The sequence below is a fragment of the Borostomias antarcticus genome, assembly GCF_949987555.1.
Source record: "Borostomias antarcticus genome assembly, chromosome: 33".
NCBI classification, from domain to species: domain Eukaryota; kingdom Metazoa; phylum Chordata; class Actinopteri; order Stomiiformes; family Stomiidae; genus Borostomias; species Borostomias antarcticus.
Genome location: NC_140266.1, coordinates 4,341,848 through 4,354,347, shown reverse-complemented (window position 1 = coordinate 4,354,347; position 12,500 = coordinate 4,341,848). Strand labels below are relative to the sequence as shown.

General features: G+C 45.4%; 4 protein-coding genes across 4 annotated transcripts in view; 1 reads left to right on the top strand and 3 right to left on the bottom strand.

The window, feature by feature from the left end:
- Positions 1-283, top strand: part of pfkfb4b (6-phosphofructo-2-kinase/fructose-2,6-biphosphatase 4b) — a gene marked incomplete at its 5' end in the record, with an annotated part of 9,340 nt that extends 9,057 nt beyond the window's left edge. The window contains one exon of the mRNA XM_084460655.1: positions 181-283. Coding sequence (XP_084316781.1) covers positions 181-240 — 60 coding nt within the window. The 3' untranslated portion in view covers positions 241-283. The remainder of the gene's footprint in view (positions 1-180) is intronic.
- Positions 284-2,362: 2,079 nt separating this feature from the next.
- arpc4 (actin related protein 2/3 complex, subunit 4) lies at positions 2,363-5,502 on the bottom strand. The gene is made up of 6 exons (XM_084460781.1): positions 5,446-5,502; positions 4,150-4,268; positions 3,876-3,987; positions 3,376-3,471; positions 3,009-3,179; positions 2,363-2,892 (listed from the first exon to the last, which is right to left on the bottom strand). Exons 1-6 carry the CDS (start codon positions 5,446-5,448, stop codon positions 2,887-2,889), a joined length of 507 nt encoding a protein of 168 aa, XP_084316907.1. The 5' UTR covers positions 5,449-5,502; the 3' UTR covers positions 2,363-2,886.
- An 879-nt stretch (positions 5,503-6,381) lies between these two features.
- Positions 6,382-7,865, bottom strand: h1-10 (H1.10 linker histone). The gene has a single exon (XM_084460541.1). It carries the CDS (start codon positions 7,560-7,562, stop codon positions 6,846-6,848), a length of 717 nt encoding a protein of 238 aa, XP_084316667.1. The 5' UTR covers positions 7,563-7,865; the 3' UTR covers positions 6,382-6,845.
- An 893-nt stretch (positions 7,866-8,758) lies between these two features.
- The window catches only part of LOC311327519 (ras-related protein rab7-like), an 8,627-nt gene continuing 4,885 nt past the window's right edge, over positions 8,759-12,500 (bottom strand). Inside the window, exons 3-6 of the mRNA XM_084460591.1 lie at positions 11,639-11,765; positions 10,820-11,038; positions 10,462-10,590; positions 8,759-10,178 (exon numbers count right to left, since the gene is read on the bottom strand). Of these exons, the coding sequence (XP_084316717.1) occupies positions 10,083-10,178; positions 10,462-10,590; positions 10,820-11,038; positions 11,639-11,765 (571 nt within the window). The 3' untranslated portion in view covers positions 8,759-10,082. The remainder of the gene's footprint in view (positions 10,179-10,461; positions 10,591-10,819; positions 11,039-11,638; positions 11,766-12,500) is intronic.

The following is a 12,500-nucleotide window of genomic DNA, read 5'->3' as shown; positions in this document are numbered from 1 at the left end:
TCCTGAATGTGATAGCCTGTCTGTTTAGATGTGCGGTGGTCAGAATGGCGTCCTCCTGAATGTGATAGCCTGTCTGTTTAGATGTGCCGTGGTCAGAGTGGCGTGCGAGGCGGCGTCCACCTGAATGCAGCCCTAGAGTCCGACCACTGACCCCCCCCCCTCTCTCTTCTCATTGTGCAGAATGTTAATATTTCCCGGCTGCCGGAGGAAGCCCTGTTGACAGTCCCCGCCCACGACTGACCCCTGACCCCTGAGAACGCCCAGGACAACCCTGTGACATCACTCACCATTGCCACTCCCCACTATCAGCAGCCAATCAGATTTCTTTCTTTTGATTTGACATTTCTTCCTTAACGGAAGGGAACCGATCCTGTTCTTCCACTGGACTGATTCTACTTTCAGGTTTTCAATGCTTCCTTTTCACACGGTCATCCTTCCTCCCTCAGCAATGAAAGACTAGACAACTGGAATCCAGTTCAATGGTGATTAACCCCACTGTAGGGGTGTATTTGTGTGTGTGTGTGTGTGTGTGTGTGTGTGTGTGTGTGTGAGAGAGTGTGTATGATCAAGGAGAGGAGCATCATGTTTTAAATACAGTTTATCGGTGCTTCATGTTGCGTTGATCTTCTATGATGATGTTGGTGTGGCAGAAACTTGTTACCTTTCATGTTAGCCAACCTAACCTGGTATGTGTTGAATCTGCTCATTTCATTCCCTTTTTTTTTAATCAGATCTTATGTTTACATGTTTTAGAAGCTGTGCTCTGTGAATGGATGTTTTTGCACATATATTCATTCCGATATGATCATTTAGTTGGCCGATTGACTCTCGGTTGCGTTTGTGACGTGATCTGTCCTGTCTAAAATGTGCTCAACTTTGATGTTCAACATCTAGTAGAGAGTCATGTGATGTCTAAAGCTGTTATGGTCAAGAAAACTGTATGCCAATTCCTGTATATGCACACAAGTAATTCTCACTCAAAATTAACTAATAATGTGAACGTTAGAAACGTCTTGCCTGTTATTCATATGCTTTGCCACTAGGCGTCGCTGTTTTAACTCTTATTATTTTTGACTTATTTTATCCTAACGCTTATATGTAAATATTTACATGCAGATGGAATGAATAAATGTTTTGAGTTTATTCTTCTGATGTCTCTGGTGAATGCCTGTGTGGTTTACTGGTATCCGTTGCTATAACAATAACTTCACTTCACTATTAAACCTCACTGTCTCAACAATGTGTTAGTAAGTAACTCGCTGCTGAACTTTACCACTCTAACGTCTGTCTTGTCTTCTGGCGTCTGTATTGTAGAATGTAGATGTTCAGCGCAGCAGAGAAGACGCTCTGCAGACTGTCCCAGACCACCTCTGATCACCTGACCAGAGAGGACCAGTCCACCTCTGATCACCTGGACTTCCAGAGAGGACCCCCCCCCCCAGAGAAGACCAGTCCACCTCTGATCCCCTGACCTCCAGAGAGGACCCCCCCCCCCCCAGAGAGGACCAGCCCACCTCTGATCACCTGACCTCCAGAGAAGACCCCCCCCCCTCCAGAGAAGACCAGCCCACCTCTGATCACCTGACCTCCAGAGAAGACCCCCCCCCCCCCCCCCCAGAGAAGACCAGCCCACCTCTGATCACCTGACCTCCAGAGAAGACCCCCCCCCCCACACCTCCAGAGAAGACCCCCCCCCCACCCCTTGTGCCGGCTGTGTTGGGAGCCATTAACCTGAAGCACTTTGAAATGCATCCCATTGTGGCCAGTGAAGCGTGTGAAACTATTCCTAATGCTTCTCGTCTTGTGGAAGTTATCGTCTTGTGTAAATTGATCGTAACACGTACATGATTATAAATCGTGACTAAAACGCTTGACCCAGAACATGTGTAAAGTGTCAGATGTCTATTCTCTCCATCCCATGGAATACAGTAGCACTTACAGTAGCTATTAAAGATTAAGCTGTACAGTAGCTCCTCCTTTGTTTTCCTGAATCTTGATGGTAAACGGACTGTTCTTATACAGCGCTTTCATCCAAAGAGCTTCACAATGGCCTCTCATTCACACACCATGGGGCAGCTCCCATGCTCAGAGGGAGGAGTTTGGGGTTCGGTGTCTTGCCCCACTTCAACATTTGGATTCGAACCACCGACCCTACGATCATCGGACGACCTGCTCTACCACTGAGCCACACCCGCCCACTTCTATAAAACCTTCAAAAATACGACTTGAATATGCCAAGTTCAGCCCTAGTCTATGCATCAAGCTTAAAACAGCTTGTATCAGAACAAATTAAAGAGGTCCATCGGCATGGAAAAATAAACACAAACAAACAAACAAACAAACAAGCGTACGATAAAGGGATTTATTCACCACGGCCAGAGCTCATAATCATTCCCATCAATGATAGGGTCGACTCTGTGTGTTCGTACAGGAAATATGTGCCCCAAGTCATCCTCATGGGTTAAGGTCTGTCGTAACAAAAACTTAGCAAAAACATGATGTACATGCATATAATATTTTATATATATATATTTTTAAAAAAAAGTTTAAATTATCAGAAAAAAAAATCTGTGCGTTTCCCTGTGCTCATTAATATTGAGTAAGGGTTTCGTTTTAAGGCCCCGCCCTGGTTTCATGTTTTGTTCTAGAGGCAGAAATTAAACGAAGGCTGTAGATTTTCATTATGTACAAACAACAATACCCATGAGCACAGGGATACATTAATGAAGAAGGGCCACATCCCATTGGTCGGATGCACCTTTTTTTTTTACGTTTCTCCATTGTGATTGGCTGGTCTTATCGTTGCCCTTCCTCTTCCGTCTCAGTCCTGTGATGTCACCCTCCAAGGAACCATGTGAACAGTTGTAAGGAATGTTGTTGTTTTTTTCAGAACTACAATAACAAACAAAACAAGAATGAGATGTCAGATCTCCACTCAGAGCTTGAACGACACAGAAGAACATGTTCTTCTAGCAAGGAACAAGGAACAAAGACTCAAACAGACTCACGTTTTTGAGGAACTCCTCGGCGACGATACGGGCTCTGGCGTTGACGGACAACTTCATCTCACTGATCTCCTTATCAATCTCCTCCATGAAATGAATGACAAAGTCCACCAGCTTGTGCTTGTACATCTGCTCTGTGTGGAAGTTGGTGATGAGGAAGCTGATGTCATAGCCCTGCGGAGGACGAGAAGAAGGGAGAGAACAGAAAACAGGAAGAGACAAAAGAGGAAGAGGTGGAAATTAAAACTTTTTTTTAATTACTTGTCTGGGAAAATGTTTTAGGGAAGCATCCACTGAGTCACCATCCACCGAGTCAAATTCCTTGTATGTGAAAACGTGCTTGATAAACAAACTAGATTCTCCTTCTTACCTCCACTGGTTTCCTCCTCAGAATGAAGAAGTTCTCTGCTCTCATCATCATGAAACGCATGAACTTATGGCACAGGATCTTCTCAATCTCATCTGCCTGGTGGGACAGACCATCACAGGGAAATCATTTTCTACACGTAACGACACACTGACAACAAATCACTAAGCTCTGGAAACAACAACAAAAAAATACATTTTCAGCGCATATTAACATGCGGGTTGTAAGAAATTTGAGTTGGACGAAAACCTCAATCCAACTCAATGTTTGAGCGATCAATGAAATGATGGTCTGTTTCAGAATGATGTTAGGCATATCAGAAATAGGGCTAAATGTCTGAAATTCACTACCCCTTTAAACGTGTACATTTGGAGGCTTGTCTACGTTTGTGTGTCTGCGTGTGAACTGGGACTTGAACTTTGAACTTGAGAGAGAGACAGGAAGAGAGAGAGACGGGGAGGGAAAGAGAGACGGAGAGAGACGACCGAGAAAGACTGACTGACCTGCTTGACAGCGATGCTGACTCTGACGGAGTTGATGGAGCCCTCAATCAGAACCTTCTCCTTCTCATTACGGCTGATGACCACAGGCTGCAGGAGCAACTCTTTACTGCTCCTGAGAGGGGATAGAAACACACCATTCAATACACACACCATTCAATACACACACAAACACACCATTCAATACACACACAAACACACCATTCAATACACACACAAACACACCATTCAATATAAAAAAAGCTCCTCCAGGTAACAGTAGCACATTCTTGCTTACCGGACCTCCACCTCTGGCTTGTTGTGGCGCTCCACCACCTGAGAGGAGAAGTTCTCCAGGCAGAGGGCAGCCTGCAGCGTGGCGCGCACAGCGTTGAGGTACGGGCGCAGAGTCGCCGTCTAGGACGGGAGAAAGGACATTAAATATACATACAGTCAGTTCCCCTGGACACTGCTGACAACGCCATAAGCTTGGAGAGCCATAAGCTTGCAGCCAAACACCCTGCTTCGTCAGCTAGCCGAATACCCAGCCATCGCTCTTGTTCTTCCACTCTGAAGGCCTTCGCCCAGACCAGTCCCCTCCTTAAATGCATGCAAGTGCTGGCGGTTATGCAGGTCTGAACATGCAGACCTGGGATTCTTAGCATACTGAACACTGAGACTGAACTTCTTAAACCACACCACTGCCTAGTACGCTTGTTTATCAAGCACACTTGTAACTGAGTATCATAATTAACTACCATACATCTGCATAACTATCATACAATTAACAGATATCCAGGGCAGCAGGGCAATCAATCAATTGTCGATAAGCTGATCTTCCAGAGTCACTACGCTATCAATAGCTGGGTGTCATTTGATTGAATCAATCAAGGGATTTGTGTCAAACATTAATGGAATATAATGTTTATTAAATAATCCATGGTCAGAAGAAGCTTTTAATGTGACGTCAAAACCAGATGTGTGTCTCCCCGCCCATCATAATCATGTCAAAACCAGATGTGTCCATCATAATCATGTCAAAACCAGATGTGTCCATGATAATCATGTCAAAACCAGATGTGTCCATCATAATCATGTCAAAACCAGATGTGTCCATCATCATCATGTCAAAACCAGATGTGTCCATCATCATCATGTCAAAACCAGATGTGTCCATCATCATCATGTCAAAACCAGATGTGTCCATCATCATCATGTCAAAACCAGATGTGTGACTCCCCGCCCATCATAATCATGTCAAAACGAGCTAACCCTAGCTAGCCTTGATCATACTCGATTTCCCAGAAAGATAACACAGCTAGTTTGTCCACTTTCTATTAGAAACGTTATCAAAGTGGTTTCCTTGCTATAACACTGAACTTTTATTTTATTTAAAATGTGAATTTTGGTTCAGAACAACAGAACAAGCTGATTAGCTCATTAGCCCAGTGCTAACAGCTAGCTAGTTTGCTAACCTCGCTCTTTACAACCTCGGATACACTTTTAATGTCAAGAGTAATATATTTCTCGTCGTGTAGTTGGCATTAAAATGTGAAACATTGATATTTGCAGAGTATAAACGTTAAATTCTCACCATGTCTCTGTCTGGCAGCGCAGAAGACGGAAGTGCTGATCTCTTCCCTGTGCTAGCAGTGGGTCATACCACTACAGTCCCGTAGGGGAGTCCAGGGTGGGAAATGTACCATTACAGTCCCGTAGGGGTGTCCAGGGTGTGAAATGCCAAAGATTAATTGCTACATTAGTATATAATTTTGACAGGTATCATTTGATCATTATCATATTATGTGTCGAGATCATTTTCTTAAATCACATATCAAGTTTAACCCTAATTACATCCCTTTGAGACAAAATGTACGGATTAGTTTCTACTGCTCTTATTCATTTGTGACAGTATTTAAAAAATAAAATAAACATTTGTAACTTTCTATAGTGAATTATCTGACTTGTACATCTCAAAGATATACAAGACAGAAGACCAGTATCAGAGATGCGTGTTTCCTGCCTTATAAGGTAATAGGACCTCTCCATTCTGTGCTAGTGTGGGGGTGGGTGTTTGTAATGTGGCTCCTTTTGATACAATGGAGGGTAAAGGCAACTTTTGTAATTCAATTGAGATAACTTGTACAGATTAAAGATAAACTAGTGAAACCAAATGGCACGACTGTGCCAGCATACTGTGCCTGTTGATTAATGTTTCTGTTTAATATCCGGTGCTGGACTGAATCAAACTACACCTGAACAACACAACGTCCCCTGTTCACATTATGAACAGATTCATATAAACCAACTTAATTGACAGTCTGACCAGGGAAGTGTTACCTGTCAAATAAGTGAGCATCAGAGTTAAGTGGGATCTCAATGAATATCTGAGAATAATAATTGTGTGTAAACTGAGAGATGGGCTGAGTGATTATTTAAATAAAGTATGTCGTATTTGGGCGTGCTGAAAATAAGATTTTCACTTTCAGTTTATACCACTTTCAGGTTGAGTATGAGTCAAAAACACAAGGCCATTTTACATGGTTTATTTACAGAAAATTGGAAAATGGTTTTGCTTGTAGCAACAAAAGCTATACATCATGCAGCATGATTTTTACAGTCAGTTCAACTGAGTTTATTTTCAGATTATCTAGACAGAAACCTCTCCGGAATGTAGGACTATGTAAAACTATGTTTTCCGTGAATCTCAACCGGGGGCGTCGCCAACAATTCAAATCTCGGTCAGTTTCGGTCCAAGGCTGCGTGGCAACTCCCAAAGTCAACAAACGTTTCACAAGTTCACACAAACATCCCACAGAGCCATGTCGAAGATATAAAAAAAACAATACAAATTAAACATATCGCCCAATACTAAACACGGGGCCATTTTCGGTGCGAATAATCCCAATTAAAAAAAAAAAAAAAAAATCCAATATTGTTTTTTTTAAACCACAAAACGTACAAAAATAAATCTTAAGCAGTCTTTGTTTTTGTCTACTTCTTCTTCCTCGGGGACTTGGCAGCGGGCTTGCTGGCCTTCTTGGGTTTGGCCTTCTTGCTCTTCACGGGGGTCGCCTTCTTGGCTCCCAGCTTCTTGGGTTTGGCGACGGGCTTCTTTTTGGGGGTCGCCTTCTTTTTGGGGGTCCCCTTCGCTTTTGCCTTTGTAGTTTTAGCTGCTGGCTTTGCCTTCTTTGCGGGTGACTTTGCGGGTGACTTTGCGGGTGACTTTGCGACTGGTTTGGCTGCTGGTTTGACCGGCTTGGCTGCTGGTTTGGCTGCTGGTTTGGCTGCTGGCTTTGTCACTTTCTTCGTCACTGGTTTCTCTTTCTCCAACTTCTTCTTGTTGATCTTAAAAGACCCGTTGGCCCCCGTGCCCTTCACCTGGATCAGGGTATCATTGAGCACCAGTGCCCGGATGGAGTACCGCAGGTATGTCCTCCCATGCTGCTGGTCGAACCAGGTGGCCTCTTTTGCTTTGTTGTAAATCTTCGCCAGAGACGAGCCGTTCCTCTCTCCCAGCTGTTTAATGGAGTCCACCACCAGCACGCTGTACTTGCCCGGCCCCTTCCCTTTGCGTTTCTTCTTGGCTGCTGGAGGGCTGGTTGGGACTGGTTTGGCTTTGGCTTTAGCTCTGGAGGCAGACCGTCTCTTTGACTTCCCAGCGACCGGAGCCTCGGCGACGGGGACCACCTCTGTGTCTTCGCTGGCCATGGTGGTTAAATCCAACAAAACTACGACGGGTAAACGCAGCACTTCTTCCTCCCAGCACGTCTGAGCTGATCTGAGATCTGAGTTCTTCCTCCCAGCACGTCTGAGCGGGTCTGAGATCTGAGTCTGAGCGGGTCTGAGATCTGAGTTCTTCCTCCGAGCACGTCTGCGTGGATCTGATATCTGAGTCTGAGCGGGTCTGAGATCTGAGTTCTTCCTCCAGCGGGTCTGATATCGTCTGAGCTGATCTGAGTTCTTCCTCTGAGCGGGTCTGAGATCTGAGTCTGAGCGGGTCTGAGATCTGAGTTCTTCCTCTGAGCGGGTCTGAGATCTGAGGAGCGACGTGATTGGCTGAGCTATGTAGCCTCCGCGCGGACGTGGTTGAGGACAACAACATGGAATGTCGTGGTGTGTTCCAAGTTGTGTTTTTTCATACGAGTTTGTGGGAGATTTTGCAGTATCAGGGACGATTATTATGGGATAAACAACTATTTCTGGTAAGATCAGACGATTGTGTGTCTGTCTGTTGTGTGTTTATCCTACTTCTTCTCGATATTGTTGAGTAAACAGGGGGATTGTGGACGGCACCGCACACTCGCAGGGCTCTCCCGGGTGGGGGGACCTCCTTCACGGGGTTAAGGTTTTAAAATGGGACATTATTTTACTATCTAACAATTCGGGATCAATAATACAGAGTGCTGTTAATCGTAATCTATGATGGTATTCTTGGTTAATCCAGCCAGTTTGGGAATATTTGGGATTTAATTTGTGTGACTAGCACAGTACACGCCCTCCCGTGGCTTCTATTGACAGTTCCAGATTCGCACCCCCTCTCTTCACGGGAGCTTCAAACTCAATTAATAATCCACCCTGCATTCAAAATAGTGACCAGACTTCAGATAATCACATATGATAACGTATATAATATGTTGATATGTCTGTCTATGGGTTATCAGCTTATGTAGGCTACTTCGAAGTTAGTCATTGACGAGAGTATTGATACTATTGGCAACAAAAATGTCATATTTAATCTCAGAAATGGCAGATCATGAAAAACTGTGCCTTTTCAGCATGAGGTCTTCCTTGTCACTTTGCCCCAAGGTTTGTAAATATTGGAAGACATTTGCACACACACACACCACAACACAATGTTTATATTCAAGAAACCTTTTATTATCATTTCTTTTGACATCCCAATACTTTTCAACATCATTGGCATAGCACTGATTTTTTTTTTTTTCGGTTGAGAAGAATAATACCAGGGTAAATTCTTGGACTATTTCATTTTAACTGATAGATAGAAAGAGCATCCAATTCTGTCTCATTTCTCAGCCTTTTCTCTGTTACATCTACACACAATTGAAGTACACAATCTGTTAAAAGTTCTACTATGCACTTAATAACAGACTCTTGCCAACCTGAGCTACCAGCAGAGAGAAAGAGAGAGAAACAGTAGCGACAAAGACAGTTATGAGAGGACAGGTGTAAGTGCGGACAGATTCGAAATGCTAGTGTTGAATCAAGATGGCAGACGAAGGACACAGCACAGACAGTAGTAGTAGCAGTAGTATTAGTCACAAGTGGTATGAATATCTATTAATTTCCATGTATCCATGTGTTTTCAGGTTTTCTCTTCTCGTTGTCTATTTTATGAATATTTCTTCTGCAGCGTGAGACTTGGACGCCAATCACTGTTCTACCAAAGGGCGTGGTCACGTCACCAGGCCATGAACGTGTTTCTTCAATCGCACTGACAGGCTCCCTATGGGTCCTTGACGAGGAGGGGTTCGCTGTGGTGGAAGTTATAGAAACCAACCCCCCACATTTATAACATTTAAAGGCAAAAAAAAATAAAATAAACAAAAGTGCAAAAAACAGAAATAATATGCTTCGTTTTGGCTTTACATCGGCAGCCAATGAAAAACAAACAAAATGATTACAGTTGATTACTCCTCCACACAGTCAGAAAGGCAACAGATAACTTCAAGTCAAAACAAATATACTTCTAAGGAACAGAAAACATGGAGGACTAGATGTCTCAGGGAGGCCGACCCGAGCCGACCTCACCTCACATTACAGACGAACAGCCTTTCCATCTAGAGCTCCCACTCAGAACACGGCTCCACCTCGCCCCCTCGGCGTGAGAGAGAGAGGGGGGTCAGGGGGCGTGGTCGGACACAGGTGGATGGGGGAGTGGAGGTCAGTCGTGATACGGGCCAGGAACTGCGAGGTCAGCGCGGGCTATCGTTCTTCTCTAACGTGATCTTGCATGTCGGATTCGTCAGCATGTGTGTGTGCGTGCGATTGAATGCTATGGATGGTAGTGAGGGGGTGTGTCTGTGTGCACCCGTGTGACTGGGTAATTGGGCGGTCCGTGGGAGGGGAATGTGACATTATTGGTGAGGAAGACCAGTGGGGCAGTCCATTCCCTGGGAGGAGGGGGGTGTGGGTGGGGGACAACGCAGGTGCTGAGACGGGGGACACGGAGGACGTTCCAGGAGCCCGAGAGAAGATAGCGAGTCCTCAGCAGCTGCAGCTCTCAGGTGAAGGCTTGGCTCGGTCGTTCCTGTCCAGCTTAATGGGCTCCGGGAATTCATTGTACAGCTCCACCTCCGTCTCCTGAGAGGGTCGAGGAGGAGGAGGAGGAGGGGGAGGGGGAGGAGGAGGAGGAGGAGGAGGAGGAGGGGGAGGGGGAGGGGGAGGAGGAGGGGAGGATGACGAGTAACACGACAGACCATCATGTAACTGATCCTAAACCTAGACACTGAATGATCAGCAACCAATACTGTTGTACTGTTCTATACTCTAGTTTGCAAACAACAAGGGACATTATTTACATTATTCACTATCACCCCCCCCTCCCCCTCCCCCCGTGTTGCCATGGTGCCGATGCCCCGCCCACCTGTTTGAGGGCGTTGCGTGCGATGGTCTGGAAGGCCTTCTCTACGTTGATGGCTTCCTTGGCACTGGTCTCAAAGTACGGGATGTTGTTCTTACTCTGACACCAGGCCTGGGCTCGCTTGGTCGTCACCTGTGTGTGTGTGTGTGTGTGTGTGTGTGTGTGTGTGTGTGTGTGTGTGTGTGTGTGTGTGTGTGTGTGTGGAGGAGAGGAGGAAGTTCACAAGTATGAATGCAGTGAGAAGAGCACGTAAAGATGAGACCTGCTTGATTGTGTCCTTTTTTCTTGAAATTCATTCAACAAATACCGCTGATGTTTTTAGATCAGCACTAATATCTCTCATTAACAACCCGTCGCTCACCTGTCTGTTCTCCAGGTCGATCTTGTTGCCTAGCACCACGAAGGGGAAGTTCTCCGGGTCTCGGGGGCTGGCCTGGATCAGGAACTCGTCCCTCCAGCTGTCTAGGGTCTTGAAGGTGTTGGGGGCCGTCACGTCGAACACCAGCACACAGCAGTCTGCGCCGCGGTAGAACGCCACCCCCAGGGACTGGAACCGCTCCTGGCCCGCCGTGTCCCAGATCTGGACCGGGGGGGGGACGGGAGGGGGGGACAACAATAGGATAGAGGAATAACTCGTTTGACAACAGGTGTTATTGTTTACTTTGATCTTGTGTCATGCCTATTTATAACATCTTGGCCAGGGACCACAGATGAAAATTCGCCTCCTGGCTAAATCTGGTGTATTTACATGATATGCATTGTCCCTTCTCAAATAAACTGAAATGAAAATGAAAAAAAGGTTCTCATCTAGGAATAGTTTTAAACCTTCTGATCAAATCACGCACTTAGTATGATTAACTGTTATATTCATTTAATGAAGTCACACTAGCATTGGTTTTGAGTTGGAAGACTATTTCACTGGAAGACCGTATCTCTCACAAAATGATCAGCATTGTCTTTGTATGTAAATATTCTAACTTCCTTCAAATAAACCAGGTATCTGGAATGTCAACAGCTCACTCGCTTCGTTCAACTTCCTCATATTCTTACATGTTCTATCTTCTGTTTAACTTTCTATTTCTCGGGTTGTTTTGTCCTGTTGATGGTGTTGTGACAGATTAGGAGTGTGTGTTTTGTTCTGTTGATGGTGTTGTGACAGATTAGGAGTGCTCTGGTGTACCTGCATGGTGACAAGCCGGTCGTCCACCATCACCTCCTTGGTCAGGAAGTCTGCTCCTATCGTGGCTTTGTACTGGTTACTGAACTTCTTGTTCACATACTGGTTCATCAGGGAAGTCTTCCCAACACTAGAGACCGGGAGAGAGAGAGACAGGGGGAGGTGTTCAGGGTTGAGAGAGACCGGGAGAGAGAGAGACAGGGGGAGGTGTTCAGGGTTGATTAAGTAGGTGTTCAGGGTTGATTAAGTAGGTGTTCAGGGTTGATTAATTGCTGTTCTTCAGTAGGAGAGTGCAGTACTCTATCCAGTCCCAATGGTGAGACAACGAATGGTGTCTCCTATCAAAATCAATGCCTGGCAGAGAGAGCGTGGTGTCACGTCTCACTCGTCTGCAGTGAGAGAGATGCAGATCCGCTGGGAGAGACCGAGTGTGTCGAGAGAAAATGAGCTGAAAATCAGCCCGTGTAACCCAGTTGAATTGGTTAGACTCTCTCTTCAGGCATCGAGCGGCTAGCCTTTCTGTGGCGCAGCTGGCTAAAGCGCCGTTTATCAGAATCAGAATCTGTTTATGAGAGGTGGTCATGTGTGTTCGTAAGTCCGAGGACCCGAGATCGAACCCAGCGAGGGTGGAAGCTACACCGACGAGCGACACGGTGACACCTGTGACATACGGTCACAGGGGGACAAGGAGAAGTGACTATGTGACTTTGCTCTGGAGATCGAGGACACAAAGACACCCTTATAGTATGACATGACCACTGGGGTTACAACTACTAGCTAACAACCAGAACAGGACCCTTGAGGTCCACTTGATCAACAAGGAACAAGGAAGATCGGCTTTTAGTTTTTCTGCAATGACCCTATA